The sequence below is a fragment of the Ovis aries genome, chromosome 13, assembly GCF_016772045.2.
Source record: "Ovis aries strain OAR_USU_Benz2616 breed Rambouillet chromosome 13, ARS-UI_Ramb_v3.0, whole genome shotgun sequence".
Classification (NCBI taxonomy): domain Eukaryota; kingdom Metazoa; phylum Chordata; class Mammalia; order Artiodactyla; family Bovidae; genus Ovis; species Ovis aries.
The window spans coordinates 42,727,865-42,749,450 of record NC_056066.1 but is presented as its reverse complement, the minus strand read 5'-3'; the positions used below and the strand labels follow the sequence as shown (position 1 = coordinate 42,749,450).

Sequence of the window (21,586 nt, the reverse complement as noted above, 5' to 3'; positions counted from 1 at the left end):
AGAAATCACCAGTTTCTTAGTTTATTTTGCTCCAGTAGAGAGGCCCTCAAAACAGTTTTTGAGCTACAAATAGTTATTTAGGGAGCATTTGCTTTAAATATCTTCAGATCTTTTGTATCTCTTTCTAATTATTATTAGTGGCATCCTATTTCACTGTGTCAGGACCCTTCCCAGGAACTGAACAGGCCTTGGGAGGAAGGGAGAGTTCTCCAGCCAGACCTTGAGCCCTCTCTAGTCACCACCCCACTCTGCCATTGCTGCTGTCCCTCTGCCTCTCGCCATCTGTTGTCAGCAGTATCAGAACTGCCTCTTAACCAGCCTCCTGACCAGTGCTGCCTTCTTCCAACTCAGCCTTCTTGTTCCTTAGAACTCAGTTGCTGACAGCTGCCATACGTATGCAAGATCAAGTTCATATTTTTAAGGACTGTACATGAGGCCTTTTATCATGATCGAGCCCTGTTTTATTTCTTTTGATGCTCAAACATAAAGAGCTACTTGCAGTTTCCTGTATATAATTCATTTCACCCCTCCTTCACATGTGCCTTTCCCTTTCCCCACAGAGCCTGCCTGGCTCTTACATGCTTTGCTGATTGCGATTTCTCTTTGCTTCAGTTTTACGGTTCAGAGAAGGCAATGGCAACCCACTCCAGTACTCTTGCCTGGAGAATCCCAGGGACGGGAGGGCCTGGTGGGCTGACTGTCTGTGGGGTCACACAGAGTCGGACACGACTGAAGCGACTTAGCAGCAGTAGCAGCAGTATTAATTCTTCTGCGAAGCCATTTTGCTGTCCTCTTTCTCCTTGTAGCCATTTTCACTTGTGCTCCTTGTCAAAATATAAACAAACTTCTGCTTTATATTTAGCTTAGAAAACTACAAAAGCCTGTGTTTTATTTAAGCTTGTAAATGTTTGTAGAAATAACCACCATCTGTGGTGTTTCTGTAACTTACGGTGACTATGAGAATGAAGGTGAAAGAGTACACAAGTGGACAGTGGCCTGACAGTGCAGAAGCTAAGCAATAACTTCTATAATAATTGGCCCCAAATGGCCAAGACTTGATCAGCAACAGCCAGCTTCCCCAGTTTTTGTCTTTGGTTCCAAATTAAGAATCTCCCTCCAGTGCAGGACACCTGGGTTTGATCCCTGAGTCGGGAAGATCCCCTGGAGAAGGGAATGGCAAGCCACTCCAGTTATTCTTGCCTGGGAAATCCCATGGACAGAGGATCCTGGCAGGCTATAGTCCATGGGGCCGCAAAGAGTCAGACATGACTGAGCGACTAACACTTCACTTCCAACTTAAAACTAACTCGAGCAAATCCTACCTGCACCCAGTAAATCACACAGGAGCCCCAGTGCCACTTAGCTTGCCTGCACCTTCCCACTGCTGACAGCCTCCAGTCAGAACACACCTGAAGCCTTCCCTTGTTCTTCATTCCCCAGCCTGCCTTTCAGTCTCCCTAAACACCAGTGATGGTGGCCAGCTCCCTTGCTATAGCAAGCTCTGAATTAACAACCTTTGCTTTTCTCATAAGTATAGTTTATAAGGGCTTCCCAGGTGATGCAGTGGTAAAGAGCAGGAGATTCGGGTTCAATCCCTGTGTTGGGAAGATCCCCTGGAGGAGGATATAGCAACCCACTCCAGTATTCTTGCCTGAAAAATCCCATGGATAGAGGAGCCTGGCAGGCTACAGTCCACAGGGTCATAAAGAGTCAGTCAGACACAACTTGGGTGACTGAACACATGTACCTAGTTTATAAACATTTCTGCACTACCTATGCTTTGTGATTTTCTACGTTTGACAGACCTGCTGCTGCTGCTAAGTCACTTCAGTCGTGTCCGACTCTGTGCGACCCCACAGACGGCAGCCCACCAGGCTCCCCCATCCCTGGGATTCTCCAGGCAAGAACACTGGAGTGGGTTGCCATTTCCTTCTCCAATGCGTGAAAGTGAAGTCGCTCAGTCGTGTCCGACTCCTAGCGACCCCATGGACCGCAGCCTACCAGGCTCCTCCGTCCATGGGATTTTCCAGGCAAGAGTACTAGAGTGGGGTACCATTGCCTTCTCCATTGACAAACCTAGACAGCGCATTAAAAAGCAGAGACATTACTTTGCCAACAAAGGTCCGTCTAGTCAAAGCTATGGTTTTTCCTATAGTCATGTAAAGATGTGAGAGTTGCCGAAGAATTGATGCTTTAAAACTGTGGTGTTGGAGAAGACTCTTGAGAGTCCCTTGGACTGCAAGGAGAACAAACCAGTAATCCTAAAGAAAATCAATCCTGAATATTCATTCATTGGAAGGACTGAAGCTGAAGCTCCAATACTTTGGCCACCTAATGTGAAGAGGTGACTCATAAGAAAAGATCCTGATGCTAGGAAAGATTGAAGGCAGGATGGGTCAGTCGCTAAGTTGTGTCCACCTCATGGACTGAACCTACCAGGCTCCTCTGTCCAGGGAAGCCCGTGTCACTTAGTAGTAAAGAACAAAATCCTAGCCAAATTTTAACCTTACTTGAGAACTTTGTCTCAGATATAGTTATTCAAAGCTTTTTATTTGATTTATTAAGTCATAACACTAAAAAGAAAAATCAGTACATGGAAGAGATTTACACATAAAATACAAAATAAATTCATTTAACTTTTGTTTATGATGTTGAGTTTTTTTTACTATTATTTTAAAAATATTAAACATGAATGCTGAATTTTATCAAGTAATTTGTTGCATCATTTACTGTGTTCTTACTTAACCTATTAGTGAAATATATAAAATATATTTCATATCATTGAGCCATGTATATGTTTCTAAAATAAACTCTGCTTGTTTTGGTGAATTAGTTTTAATCTACTAGTTTTATAAAGGCTTTTTCACTTTTGTAATGTTTCTGAAAATTTCCAAAAGTGACTGGAACCTATACCCTGATTTTTTGGATTTCAGTTTTTGTGGGTTGTTTTGTTTTGGTTTTAAATACTCTCCCTCTTATTTCTACAACTGAATGATTCATTAGGCTACTTTGAAGAGTTTTGAAACTATGAAAAAGATAGCTTTTTACCTGTTAGTGCTTAATTTTACTGAAGTTACTCTCAATGTATTTGTTTGAATTTTCTGTTAACAGATACTCCCTTCGGAGAGGTAGCTCCTTCACATTTTTAACACCTGGCCCTCATTGGGATTTCACTTTGGTGAGTAGACACCTGCGTTTTTATTTCATAACATTAAATAGAAATATTCCTGGCTGTTCTTCAGTCTAGTTGTCTGTGCATCTCTGAAAATCTTAAGATACAGAGTTTCTATCATTGTCTTTGGTAGCCTAATTTAACTCTTCTCTGCTAACAGACTGAAATCTTTGTTTCAAGCTAAATGTAACAATGTTTTGAAAAGTATTGGATCTATTCATCTTTATTCAATTCTTTCTCTTATTTCTATCAGTGTTAAAATTAATATATTATGAAACATGAATATATTAATATTTTTATGTACATACTCTGACAGGTTTCTCCTTTGTTGAAAAATATAAAAATGATTGTAGGTAGTACATATAATGAATGAATTATTTCTGTTATTAATAATCTTAGTATAGAGGGACTGCTTCATTATTTTTAGGAGACTTCCAGAGGCATCCAACCTTATGGAAACTAACACCAGAAAATTGGAGTTTTTTAATAATTAAAAACTAATTTAAATAGTTAAAACTGGGGAGGGGGGTTCATGTTTGGGAACACATGTAAGAATTAAAGATTTGAAAATTAAAAAATAGTTAAAACCTCATTGCTACATAATACTCATAAATAAAATATGTACAAAGAGAGCATGATTCTTATGCTTTTCTTATTTGGGGGAAATAGCAAAAATGATTCTGCTTCTAGTATGCCAAACTTTACCTGTGTGCATGTATTATGATGTGCTGATGGTCCAACAATACATGCTTCATTTGTATTCTATTCTCTTGTATTTAATTTAATGTTTTCGTGTATCAAAACACAATACTCAGGGTGGGGTTAATGAGAGCGGGCATAAATGTATATTTCAGATAGCCAGAATAATTTCACAGTTGGGGACTGCTAAATTGGATCTGATTAGATTATCATTGTCTAACTCACATTGGAAAATGTGGGTGATGATGAGCTTGTCATCTGTATATTAAATTTTAGTAGCTCACTTGAAGGAGTAAGAAATACATAGAAATGAAGTTCTAATATTTTACTCCTGTACTCCAGGAAAAATATCTTGCATTTTCTCTGAGATAGGTGCATCTCACTTGTGAAAACACTTCTGTAGAGGTCTCCATGACAAAAGAAATATCTCATGGTTCATGTATTAACACTGTTGGAATATGATTAAGGAAACTTAAGAGGGAGATTGATTACTTTTTAAATACATAGTTGAAGAAAGGAAAAGAACAAAACTTAAGCATCTAACTCAAGGGGTGAGGAGAAGAACAATATCGTGAACTGAAGAAAAGAGGAGGAGAAGAGTGGAGAAGTAAAGTCAGCACCTAATCATGGTAAAAGTCTTGGCAAACCAAGGTTAGAATATAGACTAGAACATCGTACTTAGCCTGAGACCTACCACAAGCAACATACATGATGATAAAGTGCTAGCTATGTTCCCTTCCATGTATTTCCCCCACTTCTACCTGGACTATATCTTTCCTTTTCTCAGTTGTCCCCATCTTGCACAGTGTAGATTCTATTCTCCCAGTTCCTCTTCTGTAGGGGGGCCAGGTCCTGAGAGTTCACAGGAGCTGGGCTGTGTCATATTTAATCAGAATATTATTCTGAGATACAGAAGAAATGTTACTTAAGGATTCTTTTTCAGTATTGACTTTGTGTTGTTCAGTCGCTAAGTCATGTCTGACTCTGTGACCCCATGGACTCCCTGTTGTTGCTGCATTGCTTCAGTCGTGTCTGACTCTGCAACCCAATAGACTGCAGCCCACCAGGCTCCGCCGTCCCTGGGATTCTCCAGACAAGAACACTAGAGTGGGTTGCCATTTCCTTCTCCAGTGCATGAAAGTGAAAAGTGAAAGTGAAGTCACTCAGTCGTGTCCGACTCTTAGCAACCCCATGGACTGCAGCCTACCAGGCTCCTCCATCCATGGGATTTTCCAGGCAAGTGTACTGGTAAGGTGCCATTGCCTTCTCCGCACGGACTCCCTATTCCTCATCATCTCCCAGAGTTAGCCCAAGTTCATGTCCATTGAGTCGGTGATACCATCCAACCATCTCATCCTCTGCCTCCCTCTTCTTTTGCTTTCAGTCTTTCCCAGCAATATTGACTAAGGACTAGAAGTTAGAGCTATATACACAGTTTGGTCACTGCTGGCACTTGCAGGGCTGAAGGAAGGTGGTAATGATTACTGGCATGTTCTCTAGGTACCTTCCACTGAAAAGTCCTGCTTCGGGCAACAAACCTTAATTACTTGGACCAGGAGAAAAGGGTATTTCTTTCCTAGTGAAATCACCCCCTCATAGAATGAGTAAAATGTGTTCCTTTTTAAAAATACTTCTGCCTGTATATATAAAATATATTTTACTTTTTCTCTAACAAGTATAGGCTTGACTTGCATAAGAGTTCTGTTCTGGAATGGAATCACTTCACACTAGATAATTCAATCTGAGGGAACTTTTTGAAAGTATATAGTATGTGCTAGTGATAAATTATCGGAGAAGGCAATGGCACCCCATGGATGGAGGAGCCTGTTAGGCTGCCGTCCATGGGGTCGCTAGGAGTCGGACACGACTGAGCGACTTCACTTTCACTTTTCACTTTCATGTGTTGGAGAAGGAAATGGCAACCCGCTCCAGTGTGCTTGCCTGGAGAATCCCAGGGATGGGGCAGCCTGGTGGGCTGCCGTCTATAGGGTTGCACAGAGTCAGACACGACTGAAGCGACTTAGCAGCAGTGATAAATTATGAGTATCCCTCATAAAAATAACTTTCTTATGAATACAACCTAAGGCTTCACTTTTTAAAAGTGATTTTCCTTCTATATAAGAATGAAATCTTTGCCTTTTTTTATAGAAAAGAAAACGAAGAGAGAAAGAGGATGATGTCATAAGCCTTAGCAGCCTTGATCTGAAGGTAAGCCTTATGCTGTGGCAAAGAAAAGCTTTTAAGCATATGCAGATAGCACTTTATTTCTGTGCTATAAAAATAGCGAATGCTGAGTTTTTTGCATTTTGCATTTTCTAAGTGCAGAACTGAGTAGCATTGGCTCTTACAGGTATCCTCCTTTTTCTGTTCTACTTCTCTGTGAAGAATGAGCAGAAAATGTCACTCAAAACAGTAGTGACCACAAGCTCCTGTACCTGAGGAGAACAGGCCTGTCATCTGTGCAGAGGAATGGGGGTTGCTGATGGATGGGAGAGCACGTGTCCCTCCTCTGAGAGGCAGCTTCTCCTGTGTCCTAGTCCCAAATCTGGGGTTTTGTATGAAATCCTAAATTTTAAATGTTGCATCAGATTTTTTCTAACAACTGTGCAAGCCAAATAACTTATCTGCAAGCCAGATGTGGCCCAGGGGTTTCCAGTGTGTGATGTATGATCAACCAGAGCTCAGTACACACTTAGAAACAATTACGTCTCCTATTCTGTAAAATTTTACTTTGAAGTCCAAAACTACTGTTTTGGAATTACTTATTTCTCTGTTGTCACTTGGTAGTTTTACAGAACCACTTTGGTTATAAGGAACCTTGTTTTAAAAGATTGTTATGAAAAAATTATGCATTTTTTAAGTGAGGTTTTTTAAAATATGTTTGCCATCATGTTTAATGATGGGAGCTGCTACTTTTTTAAGACAGCTATTTTCTAAAAATTAGATTTTTACAGGTCTGCCCCTCAACATTTTAGCAAATCTGTTTAATTTGCTTGATTATCAAAGATTAATTGTCATTGCCTAGATTCATTTATTCATTGACGTTGCAGAATAGTTCTGTTGTGCCTTTATCAGCTCTTTATTAACTGGAACACTTCTATAAAGAGAAAATTCCTCTCATCAACCTTGGTTACTCAGAGTACTGTTTTATAATAAAGGCTGGACAAGTGTTTAATTCCTTTCCTGTATCAGTTTTCAAAAATAATGAGTTTTAGTCATTAAAATCCTCTAAAAGTAACTAGTGATGTTTTATTTTTAATAGTACTATGAACTCATGGATGTGAACACGTTTGTTGTGTTTTGATCCATTTTAGCTGTTACTCTTACTGGGCTCACATTGTCCCATCTTTGGCTTCCGGATGCTGCCTCAGGATGGCTCCTATGTCCTTTTCCCCCAGTTCTAGTAAGATATAATTGACGTACAACATTGTGTAAATTTAATGTGTACAGCAGGTTGATTGCCCATGTCCTTTTGATATCCTCACCTCACAGCCAGAGGCTAAATGGCCTCCTTTTCTTCCTGGACGACAAGATATTCCAAGCCTTTGCAGGTCATATGGTCTTTGCCTCATGTTACTTTGTCCCCAGTCTGGTGAAAGGGAAATTCAGCTTTCTTCTAAACCTGATGTCATTTTAGCAGTTTTTATTGACATTGAATTTATGGGAATTATTTGAATTACTGTAATTTTGAGGGTAAATATCATATTATGAACTAATATTCACCAACTAGCCAAAGACAGGCTTCTGTTGCCCTTCAGAATTTATTAATAGTACATTTTAGGGCAGGAGTTGTATATTTGTACATACTGTTGTTAACTTCCTTTAAACTGAGGAACTGTATTCAAGAAGGAAATCCTTATAAAATTTTCGTTGCATTAAATACATGCCCACCTGCAAAGAGAATAATGCAGTGATATGCAGTCTCCATTTGTTCCAAAGCCAAGGATTCGTGTACAGCTATAGTATCGAAAGAATGAATTTGAAATAATTATTTATTGAACACATCTTTGTATACCCAGACTTCACTGAGGTCTGATCTAAATTCTTTCTTTTATTCTTTTCTTTAAAAAAAAAAAAAAAATGCCACAGACATTTAGAGTACCCGCAATACTTCAAATACTACACTGGACTTTAGAGAGAAGACTGTATACAAACAGGAAACAAGAACCTCTGACAGCATCATACCTGCATAGATTACAGTAGACTGTAGAAGTACCAATTGGTATTAAGAGGAGTTATGACCGTAACAGAAGATACTGTGGAGGTCTTGGTTTGGAGTTGGGTGTTTGGGAAAGCAAACGTCAACTTGGGAAAACCAGCCCAGATAGAGAAGGAGCATCTACAAGTACCAATAGTTAAGATCAGTTATGTTAACATAATGATGAACAAATGATTTGAAAAGAGTCCAATAATATATGAAGAAGAACTAAGAGATGAAGCACAGAGGGCTAATTGACCACTTAGTTGAAGGCTATAAATGATAGGCTGAAGAATTTATTGATCTCCCATGAAAAACAACAGAAGCAACATTCTGAATTCTTGAAATGATTTTCTGAAATATAATCCTTCTGTTTATGTAGCAAGTCTAGGTTAGTAGTGGTCTGGGACAGTCTAGTCTAAACTGCTGTGTGATCTAAAATACTTCTGTCTGTTTTTTCATTGTGAAAGTAACACACAAATGTATTGTCCTTGTATAAAATTAAAACTTTTGCAAGTCTCCAGTTTTCACCTCCATCCTCTGCAGTAATTTGTTATTATTTTGTGTGTTCTAGGCCCTTTTTATTTACCTATTTTCACACAGTGTGTATAATGGTGACATATATGAGTATACTGTACATATGCTATAGCTTGCTTTTTTATAAATTTGTTACCAATATAAATAGGGCTACCTCATGCTTTTTTATAGTATTTCGTAGTATTAAAGTACCAATTGCCTGTCATAGTCATTAAAGAATAAAATACATAATTTAGTATTAGGTGTAATCTAAAATTGTAGAGTATATCATTATACTCTACAAATTGGTATACAGTTTGAGTATACCAGTACTCAAAATGTAACCCTTCAAGGCACTATTAACTTTTAAGAAAATGAGATCCCCAAATCTGAACCTTCAGAGAAAGAACCACCACCTTCTTGCAGGAGGCTTAACAGAGAAACAGTAGAGATCACCGCTCTTGCTTGCTCCAAATTTGATGGCTGTCTCTGCATTTTCTCTCGGTGTGCAATATTGCTTCAGTCTCTTACCTTGGCTCAGGGGAAGGGGGTTAAATTTCAGGGGCTCCCACTTTACCCTTCCCTCTGTAATGACTGAGAACATGAAGATGATCATCATCTTTTTCAGTCTCTTAAAGTAATTAACAGAAGCCAGGCAACTCTGTAGTCCTTACAGTTTGTTGCCCCCATGTCACCCCTGCTACTTACACTATTGCTTCACCGCTCCATCTGTACCAGTCCATACCTGTGGTCCTTGTCACCACTTCATCCATGAGTGACCAGTTTCAGACTCCCATCCCAAGTGTCTGGTCTCTAGGGCCAGTCTCCGTGTTGGTGTGTCAGCCCTTGGTCCCTCCAGAAATCCAAGCCTGAGGCATGAGGTAGTGGACAGGTAGTCGGGTTCCAGGTATGGCGCCAAGGAACACGGAGGTGGCTACTGCAAGTGTCTAATTATGGGACTTTCTAAAGAGCCACATAAAATACACCACACAGTTGTCTTCTCAGGGGACTCATGGGGGAGCTTTTACCCACCAGCTTCTGTGCTCCATTAGTCAGTGGGTGTTCTAAGGGATGTTAATCCCTCACACTTCCAGGCAACCATGTGTAAATGCCTCTCTCCGCCTCTGAGAAGCCCAGGGTGAGAACGTGACCCAGCTGGGGACAGGGGCTGTCTGAGGCTGAGCCATTGCTGCAGCAGCAGCTGGAGTGAGATGTGGGCTGAGAACACAGGACTGGCTCAGAACAGTGCAGTTGGTCTTTGGGTTTGGGCCTTAGCTGATTTTCAGAGGAAAAATTTGGGAAATCCCACTCAACATTATGATATTAATACATAAGCACAGGCCATCTTACATGATGCAAGGAATGTTATCCTGTACACTTGAGATAAAAAGTCATCACTAACAGCAGCAGTATCTGATTCTGTTTGATGCTTGGGTTATCATTGCAAAGAGAACTGTGTTTTTGATAATACCAAGTTTCTTAGCCTGTCAGCTATTCTGGTCATAGTCTTTCTCATAGTACTAACTGATCTGAGTTGATCTTTTCCCAAAATAAATTCTTAGTAAAGCTTGGACATACTACTCAAATTTTAATCCAAATGTTTTACAATTTCAGATCCACATATAGTTTCATTGCTGACTTCTTTCATACCCATCTTGCCCAAATGTGAATGCCTTTTTTGGTGGTGTTTTTAACTCATTACTAGATATTGTGGAACACTCATTCCTCAGAAGTACCACTTTGTTAATATTTCAATCAGCATTTCCTTTTTTAGTAAGATTTGAAATTCTATTTTTAACTCACGTTTTTTTGGTGAAGTACAGTAGTTTTTGTAATCTTGAACTCTTTTTAAAGTTGAACATACATTTTTATATTTATAAAAAGTTCTGAAAATATATCTTATAAACTTTGCAATCTCTTTATATACTTGTACAATTTTAAAATATGTTTAGCAATATAAAACATGAGCGCTATACAAGGGCTAAAGATAAAAATTTTACTGTCCTCAATATAAGATTCTTAAAAGTTGAAGAAAAGCAGGTTGGCAGTTGCATTTCACACTATCCCTTGTAGAGGGCAGCAGAGAGCTTAGATTTTGTTTTCTTCTTTACCTTTAAGAAGGGTTTCCTAGCTTAATTTCCAATTGCTTGTTACTGTTCCAGACAAAAGTAAATAAGAACAAATAGTATCTAGACCCAAAAAAAGTAATGATTATCTTCAGCTCTAATTTATTTCTAAATTCCAGAATTCTTATTTCACATTAAAAGGAGAAAAAAGGTAAATTGGCTAATAGTCCTTTTCTATAGAGAAGGAAAACATCTTTCTCTTCACAGTATTCAAATTTTAGGGAAGTAAGCATTGAAGGCACCATGCAAACAGATGAACATAGGCTGTCATACACTTGGTTTTTGGAAAACAGTAATTTTACCAAAAACTTGATTTTTTTTTTTTTAAACAAAGCTGCATTACTATTTTTAGATAATGCAGTTTTGTTTTTGTGTTGATAAATTCTAGATTTTATACACAGACAAGACACTTAACCAATTTGTGTTCCAATTACGCTAGTTGTTGAAAGTCAAATTGCTGTTAATAATATCATTAAACTAAACTTAATTAAAATAGGATTTTTTTCTAAAACTTAAGCAGCTGGAACTGCTTAATAATAATAACTGCTTAATAATAATTTCATTATTATCTTATTTACCTGCCTATAATACAAATAATCTTTCTACTATGGTTTATATGGTTTGCTTTCCTGTAAACTGTTGGCAGTTATTTAGCAAAACTAGCCTGGGACTAAGAGATTGGGTTTTTAACTTCAGCTCTGCTCCTAACTCACAGAATGACAACTAGCCATGCCTGAGCACTGAGCTGAAGGTGCTACACAGACTGTCTCGTGGCGAAGGGACACTGCAGCAGCAGTTGAGCAGACCAGATTGGAACCTGTCTAGCCACTGACGACCCCTGAAACTTGGGACAGGTTTCTCAAACCTTCTGAGGCCTGATTTCCTTCATCTGTAAGATGAAGGTAATACATACCTCATAAAGTCGGGTGAATAAGATAATATGATAAAGCTCCCAGCACAAAATAAGGACTCACATTTCCCTTTTCTTTTCCCCATTGTCCATTTTCCTCTTAAGTTTTCTTAGGAGGATGAGTTTAGCAGTCACAAGGGACCTTTTTCAGCCATTGGATTTTAATAGAGCATTGTTAGAGTCAAGAGTCCCTCAGACTCATCACTCAGAGTGCTCACTGAACTGAATCCCAGGGTCAGTGTTGCTTTTATAGATGTTCTCTACAATTGTCTAAATTAGATTTAGACCACAAACCTGGACATCCCAAGTGAAGCTAGATTTTAGGTTTGATGAGCTGAGATTTTTTTCCACTGGGACTATCACTATACCTCCTTGGCTTTCATGGCTGTTTCTACCTTTATCCCTTACATCTTACTGAAGGAGAGAAGTGAGAGAGAATCGTTTCCCCCCAGTTACCTTGACCTTACCTCTATCAGAACTAAATAGAAAAACAGAGCCTTGAGAAACACGTCAGGTAAGAGACCATAAAAACACCCTAGCAGCTTTTTTCCTCACTCCCTCTCTGCATAAGTCCTTTATTCCCTATGAAACTAAGTAGCCACAAGGTATTGGCCTTTCTTGCAACTATTTTTTAACAGATGAAACTAATTGAACCAGGTTACTGGACCCTATGAGTTCCGAGGGCTTAAGCAGATCAGTGTTCTCACCTGTAAAATAAGGGGACAAGATTCCAGGATCTCTAAGGTGCTTCCACTTTAATGCTATGTAGTAGAGAACTGTCTACTACAAACAGCCTCTCTTAAGGCCCCGTGCATCACATTTGTTGCCCAGGTGTGACTTGGTAATAAAGATTAGTTGAAGTATATAGCCAGGTGCCATTACTCTTTCCAGGTCTCAAAGCAGACAGATTATTAACACCATCCTAAATGCAAAACACATTGGTGTTTATGGAAGGACAGCATTCTTCCTCCCTGCAAGAAGGAACACTGTGCTGCAAATCTTAGTAAATTGTTTTTTATAGATTATTTGTCATTATAGTCTTTGCCCACTGTTGTTCTGCTTGATTCACTCTTCAACTTTTGTGGTTCTCTTCTGTCTTTATTCTGCTGAACTAGCACACTTGAGGTCTTCATTATACCTATAATCAGTAAATCCATGAATCTTTTCTTCCTTCGTAACTTTTTTGCCATAATTAACACCTTTTTTTCCTTTGGCATCCTGTTTTGTTTCCTTCCTTTTGACTGTTCCTTTTACAAAATTCTTTTTCCCTTGGCATTTCTCCAAAGTTAGATCCTTGGGCCTCTTTTCTTTTTGTCCAGCTTTTCTCCCCCAGGCGTCTCATTCGTTCCCAGAGCTTCAACTCTGATCCCTGTGTCTCTGACTGCCCAGTCTAAATCCACTCTCTGACCTTTTCATGAGTCTTTGTCCAACATTTCCAACTACTAACTCAGTAGTTTTATTTGCATGTTTTTCCACCACCTGAGACTCAGTATATCTGAAATGAAACTCAGAATGTCCTTTCAAAGCTGATTCTTCTTTATTTGCATTAACAGTTACCTCCTAACTTAACAGTCGTTGGAATCTCTAACTTCTTGCACATGTTGTCTCACATCTGTCCTTTGCTTTTCCCACTGGCCTACCTTAGGCAAAGTTCTTGATACCTGGCTATGATTTTTGCCATCTTTTAAACCATCATAAACCCCACCTTACAACACACCTCTTATTATCTCTCTCACCTGCTCAGTAAAATCCTGTGCTCATCTGTGCCTGTGACCTCATGCTGTGTTTGTTCCCTGTGATCCTTTGGGAAGGCCTTGCACTTTTCCCTTGCTCAGACCTACACAACATGACCTTCCAGGCCCTGAAACAATGTCTTACAGCCCCACCCCCAATGTCTTTCCCACCTTCCTCTCAGCTGGGAAGACTCTGGAAGTGGTCTCTTTTCCTGAACACCTCATTAGCCATACAGCTTATTTGGGACTTGTAAGAAGCTGTCTTGCATCACTTACCTCTTTGTGTGGCCATGCTTTACACAATGATCTGGTAGCACTTCAGGAGTGGATGTGGAACCTATTGTTTTCTATCACCTGCATCATCTAGAATAGTGCCTTTACAGAGATGCCTCAGATTTCTCTGATCCTAATAAACTGAAGGCAGGAGGAGCAGGGGATGACAGAGGATGAGATGGTTGGATGGCATTGCCGACTCAATGGACATGAGTTTGAGCAAGCTCCAGGAGGAGTTAGTAATGGACAGGGAAGCCTGGTATGCTATAGTCCCTGGCTTCACAAAGAGTTGGACACGACTGAGCTACTGAACTGAACTGAATAAATCCTAAGAATTGTTTTCATAAATTACCAGCATCCTGTCATTCATAGCTCATATGTGCTTAGTCACTCAGTCATGTCCAACTCTTGCGACCCCATGGACCATAGCGCTCTAGGCTCTTCTGTCCATGGGATTCTCCAGGTAAGAATACTGGCATGGGTTGCCATGCCCTTCTTCAGGGGATCTTCCCAACCCAGGGATCAAACCCATGTCTTTTGAGTCTCCTGCATTGGCAGGCTCATGCTGCTGCTGCTGCTAAGTTGCTTCAGTCGTGTTTGACTCTGCAACCCCACAGACAACAGCCCACCAGGCTCCCCTGTCCCTGGGATTCTCCAGGCAAAAACACTGGAGTAGGTTGCCATTTCCTTCTCCAGTGCATGAAAGTGAAAAGTGAAAGTGAAGTCGCTCAGTCTTGTCTGACTCTTAGTGACCCCATGGACTGCATGCAGCCCACCAGGCTCCTCCATCCATGGGATTTTCCAGGCAAGAGTACTGGAGTGGGGTGCCATTGCCGTCTCCTGGCAGGCTCATAGTACCATATAATTAAGAGAAAATTCTTCTTTTCAAAATGGAATACAGTACTTATTGTCTAAGAAGAAAACCTGCTTGGTTGTAGGCCTGCCAAACCAACAGAAGTAGGGTTGCTTCATAGAGGTAAGGTTTTGGACTAGAAATTGCACTTCTGTAAAATAAAAGCAAGGCCCCTGGACAATTACACTTGTCTTCAGTATCCACCGGGCTTCCCTGGTGCCTCAGACAGTAAAGTGTCTGCCTGCAGTTCAGGAGATCTGGGTTCTATCCCTGGGTTGGGAAGATCCCCTGGAGAAGGAAATGGCAACCCACTCCAGTACTCTTGCCTGGAAAATTTCATGGACTGAGGAGCCTGGTGGGCTATAGTCCATGGGGTCACAAAGAGTCAGACTCGACTGAGGGACTGAACTGAACGTTGTCAAATAGTCCATAATTTATTATTTAGGTAACAGGGTTTTATAGAAAAAGTATCCATGTCTGCAGCTAAGTACTAAAAAGGTAACCTGGATAAGCAGTTCGCTGGTCTCTGGGAATGCTTTTTAAATGAGGAAGAGCCTTACATTAACCCAGTTTCCTTTTCCCCTCTGGCCTCACTGTAGAAATTCCAAAACCCCTGATAGCTTTCTCTGGCAGGGAAAGCGAAGAGGCCTAGGTGCGCCCGGCTGTCAGTTAAGGCGGTCACGTGTCCCCGGGGCCCCGCCCCCAGACCCTGGAGGCTGCGAGCCAGGCGGGCGCCCGCAGAAGCTGCGGCCGCGCCGAGACTGGCTGATGGCTGCGCGGGCCGGTTGAGCACCCCGCCGGGAGGAGCCGGGGAATTCGGGCTGGGGACGTGGGGGCGTTTGGGAAGCATGGTGGCACACGATGAGGTCGGAGGTCTCCTGCCCATTAAAAGGACCATACGAGTCCTCGACGTGAACAACCAGTCCTTCCGAGAACAAGAGGTAAGACTGGAGGAGAACAGCCCAGAGAAGGTTTACGCCACGAAACTTCCCTCTTGAACAGCGTATTAACAGTATGACGTTAAACTGAACGTTTGCTCTTACTGAGCATTAAAGTGGCCTTGGATTCACATGCAGGTTTGAAATGTGTTTATGCGTAGCGTTACTTAAGTGTACACAAACTTTTATACAAAAGAAAAAGATTTTAAATGTTGAATTGGTTTGGTTGAATCGGTCACATTTCTGATGTTTAATACAGTTTTTTGTTTGGTTAGGTTTTGTTTTTGGGGGTTTTTTTGTCTTGCATTTATTTCTGTTATCTAGTCAGTCTTAGGAATTGGGTTGTGGAGTAAGCAGAAAGTAGGAATACCTTACTTAGAAGTTAATGCTAGTGAACAAAATGCCAGCGTTCAGTTTTAACTTTCTTTCCACATCTAATAAGTTCGTTGTGTGTGGCTTTGTCCTTCAGAAAGAAAAATATGTCATTTAAGCCAGTGAACCATTATTTAGGTACTTGTGCCGTCCTTGCTTTAATTACCTAAAGTTATTGTACATTTTTAAGGTCTTTGTGAACATTTATCAAAATAAGTGACTTTTATGCTGCTTATTTAATTTTAATAGTTAATGCTGTGTGCTCATTCTATATATATAGCACACGGCAATAGATATACTCTGTGGTGTGTACTTCATCATTGCTGATGGGATAGAAATATCATTCCTGTATTCAGTTAACTATATGCCGCTGCTTTGAGGTGATGGCTTTGTGGCCATGTAGGTATATCAAAACTTACGTAATTATACATTTTAAATATATGCAGTGTATTGTATGTCTCAGCAAAGCTGTGTGTCTTACACACACACACCTTCGGTAGTTAAAATAGCTGCCGTCTTCAAAAGACATGATTTGGCTTTGGTTTTCGTTTTTCTGTTTGGTTTTGGCTTTTGTGTTTCAGTTTTCGCAAAAGTGGTCATCATGTAAATACTAAAGCGGAACTAGTCTTGTTTGGTATCAGACACTGACCCTGTTTACAGCATACCTTTATTCCAAAGATTAAAAACACCAAGAATGTCATCAGGCTTTTAACAGCATAGCCTTAAATAAATAACTGTATTTGACTATTTAGTACTAAGAGAAAAGGGAGGAAATCCTATGTGATCATAACTCACTTTTATCTTTTTTAAATAACTTTTTCTTTTCATTCTTGTTAAAGCTTTTGCCAGATAGAAGAGAAAATTATTTATCCAGTAACTCAAATGAGTAAACCCAGACACATACTTGGTTTTTTGTGTCTTGATTTGGTTGACTCTAGAAAAGACGACCCCCTCAAAAAAAATATATCCTCTATGTGACATCCTGAGGAGAAAAAAAAAACTTTTTACAAAAAGCAGGGTTCACCTTAGAACTTTTCCATGTTGTTGCTTTTATGCGCAAGGTACATTCCAGTAAAAGACTTTAAATTGTTTCTAAGAATTTTCTGTTTGTAGCTATCCAGAAAATATTTTAAGGCATAAAATCTCAGTACAACTGGGTTAGTGAAATAAATAGGTTGATTAAATACTAGGTCTCAAGTCAGATTCCCTATAACAATATATGTTGATTGCCTGGCGAACCTAGATAGTCTGGTTAAAAGCTAACCTAAATAAACAACATAAATTTATATTAGAGGGTGTTGGGTTTTTTCCCTCTAAGTGAACTTTAGCCCTAGTGAAAGGTTGCCGACAGTAGAAAGTTCCTTGAACATGTGAAACTTGTTCGTGTTCTTTATTGTTCCCCTGGGGTTTCAGATCATCTTTGAAGGAGGGTGTACAGTCTCACTATCTGTATGCATTCTTTAAGCTTCTTATATTTACCATAATGTTGCTAACAACACTTCAGAAATAACACAACACTAAAACCAGGAAGAAAGCCTTATTTGGGTACTGGTAAGACAGGTAAACTCCTACCCTCTGTTCCTTCACCTGCAGAGGGACAGACATGGGTGGATTCCACAGCACTCCCCACAAAAAACCAGAGTAGGTTAGATGGCGCATCTCAACCTCTAAAGAAACGCTGCTCTTGGTTGTAGCTCACACAGACCGAATTCTAACCCATAACAGACAATCTGTTGTCCCTACCTTATAGGTGACCTGGTCTGTAACACTTTTCCACAACAGTTGTCTCTAATTTTTTTCAAATGTATTTATCCTGAGATTAGTGAGCCATATTCAGTATTATATCTTTGCCTTTCAATCACACTTTTTGAATTATTCATTAAAATTCTCTGTAGTTTTGTAATAAATATATATGCTAAAATTTTGTGTTGCATCTTACAAGCATTCTTCACATGTGAACGTTTAGTAAGGCATGAAAATTACTTTCAAATCCCAAAAGCCAGTGCGGAAAGTACGAAGATGTCCTCTCACTCCAGGCCCTCCGTGTACTCCTGATTCAGCACTACTATGGTACAGACTTAAGAGTATCTTGCTCTGTGACAGAGCTAGCCGGATGCTCCTCCCAGACGTTTTAGATTAGATACACTCCTGAGACTAGCATCTCCGTTGTGAAGCAGTGAGATTATGGGTGGGCTTCTGAAGGGCTGGGAACATATTTAACACTATTCATATACTGCCTGGCATAATACCCCATCACCCTGAGAGAGAGCATCCACATTTCAGTTTTAGTTTCAGAAAGATACTTTAAATATCTTTACATTTAATTATCTAAATTAAATTCAGTAGTTTTCATTTTAAATATCACAGTTTTACATTACCAGGAAATTAGTAGTTGTACTGACTGATCCAAAGATAAGAATTTTTTATTTTATGTGTTAAAATAGATAGCAGAAATTCCTTTCCTTCCAGCTAAACTTAACTTTTCCTTTCAAATTCACTGGGAAGAGCACCTTTCCAAAGATTTTTCAATTGAAATTAAATATTTTATGATTTACCAGGAAGTCAAATTGGTTATGCTCTAAACAAGGATGAGGAATTAACCTCTCCTTCCAATCGGTGGGCAGATCTTTCTGACAACTGCTCTGTTTCTCCTTGGCACTGGCATATCTTACTTTGTGAGGTAATTCTATCTCCGTTCACACAGAAGCGTCTTTGTCCTGCCTTTACTAAATAGAAAGGAATGCCTTCTGCCTGCCTTCTGCCCGCGCATGTGTCCCTTCAGTCTTGCACAGATGGGTCTGGTAAAGGCATTCACACATGTCCTCAGCCACACAGTGCGTCATTTTAGTAGATATCTCGGGAGGTTTCTTTTTCAGTTCATTTAGCATTCACACACTTGTGGCTTTATAGTCGCGGTTTCACTTCGGAGTCAGTTATTTGGGGTGGGGGTGGGGCTGGCCTGCCACGCTGCCTCTGCAGGACTGACCCAGGGGCCTGGACTGTGTCTGCAGAGCCTCCTGGCCATGGTCGGCTGTGTCCACAGCTTCGGAGCCTAGATAAGTCTCATTGCTTGTTTGGATATTCCATCATTTAAGTTCTTTCTGGAGGATTTTAACCCTTTCTGCCACTTTACTCTCAAATTATTCTTGGGATTATTTTTACTCATTTTCCTCTTTTTCATGACTTGGGTCATATCAAAGATTTTTTAGAAAAAAATTGCATCTGTCATTTTTAAGTAGTGAGTTTTGTATAATTTTTCATCATGTACCCTTCTGTAGCCTCATTAAAATTTTGTCAAATATGCCACAAGTTGCCAAAGGCACCAAAAATTACAAACAAATAATTATGCGCCATAGACATTATAAAGGGTAGGACTGTTTTATGATCTAACCTTCATTACCTACGCAGCTGTGTGAGTCACCTGGTGGAGTGCCTCCACTCTCCTAGCTGTAAAGTTAAAGAAATGCAGTTTGTAAGGTTTTGGAATCTTTGGTAAATGATGTGTTTGCTATACTATTATTGTTTTAAAAACAATATATGTAAAATAATTAAATCTTCCCAATCTGTATATATTTTTCCTTGATAATTAAATGTATGAGAGGATCTAATTTTTTATAAATACCAATATTTGCATAGTAAGTGGAAATATTCCTGAGAAAGGATGTCAGTAATAGCTAAAACTCAGTATGTGCCGAGAACTATTCTAAACCCTTTAAACATCTTATTTAATCTTCATATCACCTTTATAAGAGAAGTTCTCGTGTTAACCCCATTTTACAGATGAGAACATTGGGACCCAGGATGTTTCCTGTCAAGTGTCCGAACCAGGATTTGGGCCAGTTGGTCTGAGTCCAGAGGCTCAGCCTCCTCTTAACCACTGTTCTACCTATGCTTGAACACCTCCCACCACAAGGACGTGGCTACCTTGGAGCTGACTCATCCCAATGTCAGATGCCTTCATTTAAAGGCTGTTTTTTAAGTGAAGTATTTAAGAGTGAAATGATAGAAGGTTTGGCAATTGCTGTAAAATATTTCAGTATGGGCACAGATGAAACCTGTTGTTAGACCAAGATCCATTATGCAATTCTCCCGTTTTGTGTATGCTTGATTTTTCATAATAATAAGGTGGGTTTTTTTAGTTACTCTCTATATTAAACTAAAAGTTTCTGTAGGACTTTAGAATCTAATTCTTTTGTTTTAATTTTGGATTTTTTGTTGTTGTTGTTTAATGATAGTATGTTATGTTCTCAGTGATGTTCAGATATTTGACCTTTCTTCTACCATTTATTTTTTAATTTTCCGTTACTCATTAGTGTTCTTATTTTAACAATGAGAAACAACATTCACTTTCAGAGTTCTATGTTTCTTGTATATACTGTACAAATATCTGACTTTTGAGAGATCTTAACGTTTTGTACAAACTTGCTTGAAATAGTTATACCTAAACACATGTTTAAGTATAACTTGTTCTTGTTTTCACAGGAGCCAAGCAATAAAAGAGTGCGACCTCTAGCTCGGGTCACATCCTTGGCAAATCTAATCTCTCCTGTAAGAAATGGAGCCGTCAGGCGCTTTGGTCAAACAATACAGGTAGGAGCATGTATGCGGTGAGGCAACATTTATAGGAGCCCAAAATTTGCATTTTCTGTGAGCTGTACAGACAGGTTTATACTGTTATACTTAAATATAATTTTCCTCTTTTGGAATATGCTGTTAAGGAATATTGTTATCAAAACAATATTTACATAACCTCATTATATTAGTTTACATCTTAGAGCAAAGCAAGGACTTGGATAGTTTTTATTCCCAGAAAGTAATTTTGACTGACAAATATTTTATCATACTGTCAGATTGAAGCTGGCATAAATGAATTTTATGCATAAAGAAACTGTCAGAACCTTTTAATTTGTCTTTTTTTTTTTTTTTTTTTTTTTTGAGGAAAAAATAGTTTCTGTATCCTCCAAAGCTTTTTCTTATTCACTTTTTTTTCTTTTCTTTTAAGTCATTTACCCTTCGTGGTGACAGCAGATCCCCAGCTTCAGCCCAAAAGTTTTCCAGCAGGTCGACAGTCCCAGTGCCTGCCAAGAGGAGAAGCAGCACCCTGTGGTCGGAGACGTTAGACGGCAGCATGAAGCAGTCTCTAACCTCCAGGGAGATCAGACGTCAAGAGGTGTGTGCCCCACAGCAAGACTTTGTGTGCACTAGCATAAAATGAAACATAGACTCTGGTTGTTAAACATGTGTTTAGTTGGAAGAATAGCAAACTAACACCTCCGGCAAGATAGACTTGCATTTTTACATTTGAGTCGCCGTTTTCAGCGCTTGCAGAGGGTGTTGGTCATTTGGTTTAACACCCTGATGGGTAGAATATGAAACATAAGGCATCCTCTTATTAGAGTTTCCATTCTGAATTATAGTGTTCAGACTGAATCACTTTGAAAAGCACTGTTCAAACATCAGTTAAATAATGGTAACTATCCATTGTATGTAATTTTCCTTTCTGAAAGGAAGGAGTGACCTGTGATGTTTGCTGGATTTTTTTAGGCAATCTATGAAATGTCCAGAGGGGAACAGGACTTAATTGAGGACCTCAAACTTGCAAGAAAGGTCAGTAAAGAACTTTCTTTCCTGTGCCATAGGTTTTAAGAATTTTATTCCACAAATTCTAAAGGGTGTTACCTTTAGAAGTTGAAAAGTAGAGAATATCTACTGGTGTATACTAATTTTAGATGAGGTTTATTAGAGGCATTTCTTCAAATATGAATATGAGGAAGAGTTTTTCAAGACTAACATGTA

General features: G+C 39.4%; 1 protein-coding gene across 3 annotated transcripts in view; it reads left to right on the top strand.

Annotated features, from left to right (window-relative positions):
• NET1 (neuroepithelial cell transforming 1) overlaps positions 1-21,586 on the top strand; it is a 35,693-nt gene that overhangs the window by 8,733 nt on the left and 5,374 nt on the right. For 2 of the 3 annotated variants that reach the window (XM_027976785.2, XM_060397554.1), the window contains 5 exons: positions 3,112-3,178; positions 6,020-6,079; positions 20,273-20,380; positions 20,793-20,960; positions 21,335-21,397. In XM_027976785.2, the coding sequence (XP_027832586.1) occupies positions 3,112-3,178; positions 6,020-6,079; positions 20,273-20,380; positions 20,793-20,960; positions 21,335-21,397 (466 nt within the window). Of the gene's footprint in view, positions 1-3,111; positions 3,179-6,019; positions 6,080-15,219; positions 15,422-20,272; positions 20,381-20,792; positions 20,961-21,334; positions 21,398-21,586 lie in introns of those variants that run through there. The other variant, XM_004014312.5, reaches the window with a different exon arrangement.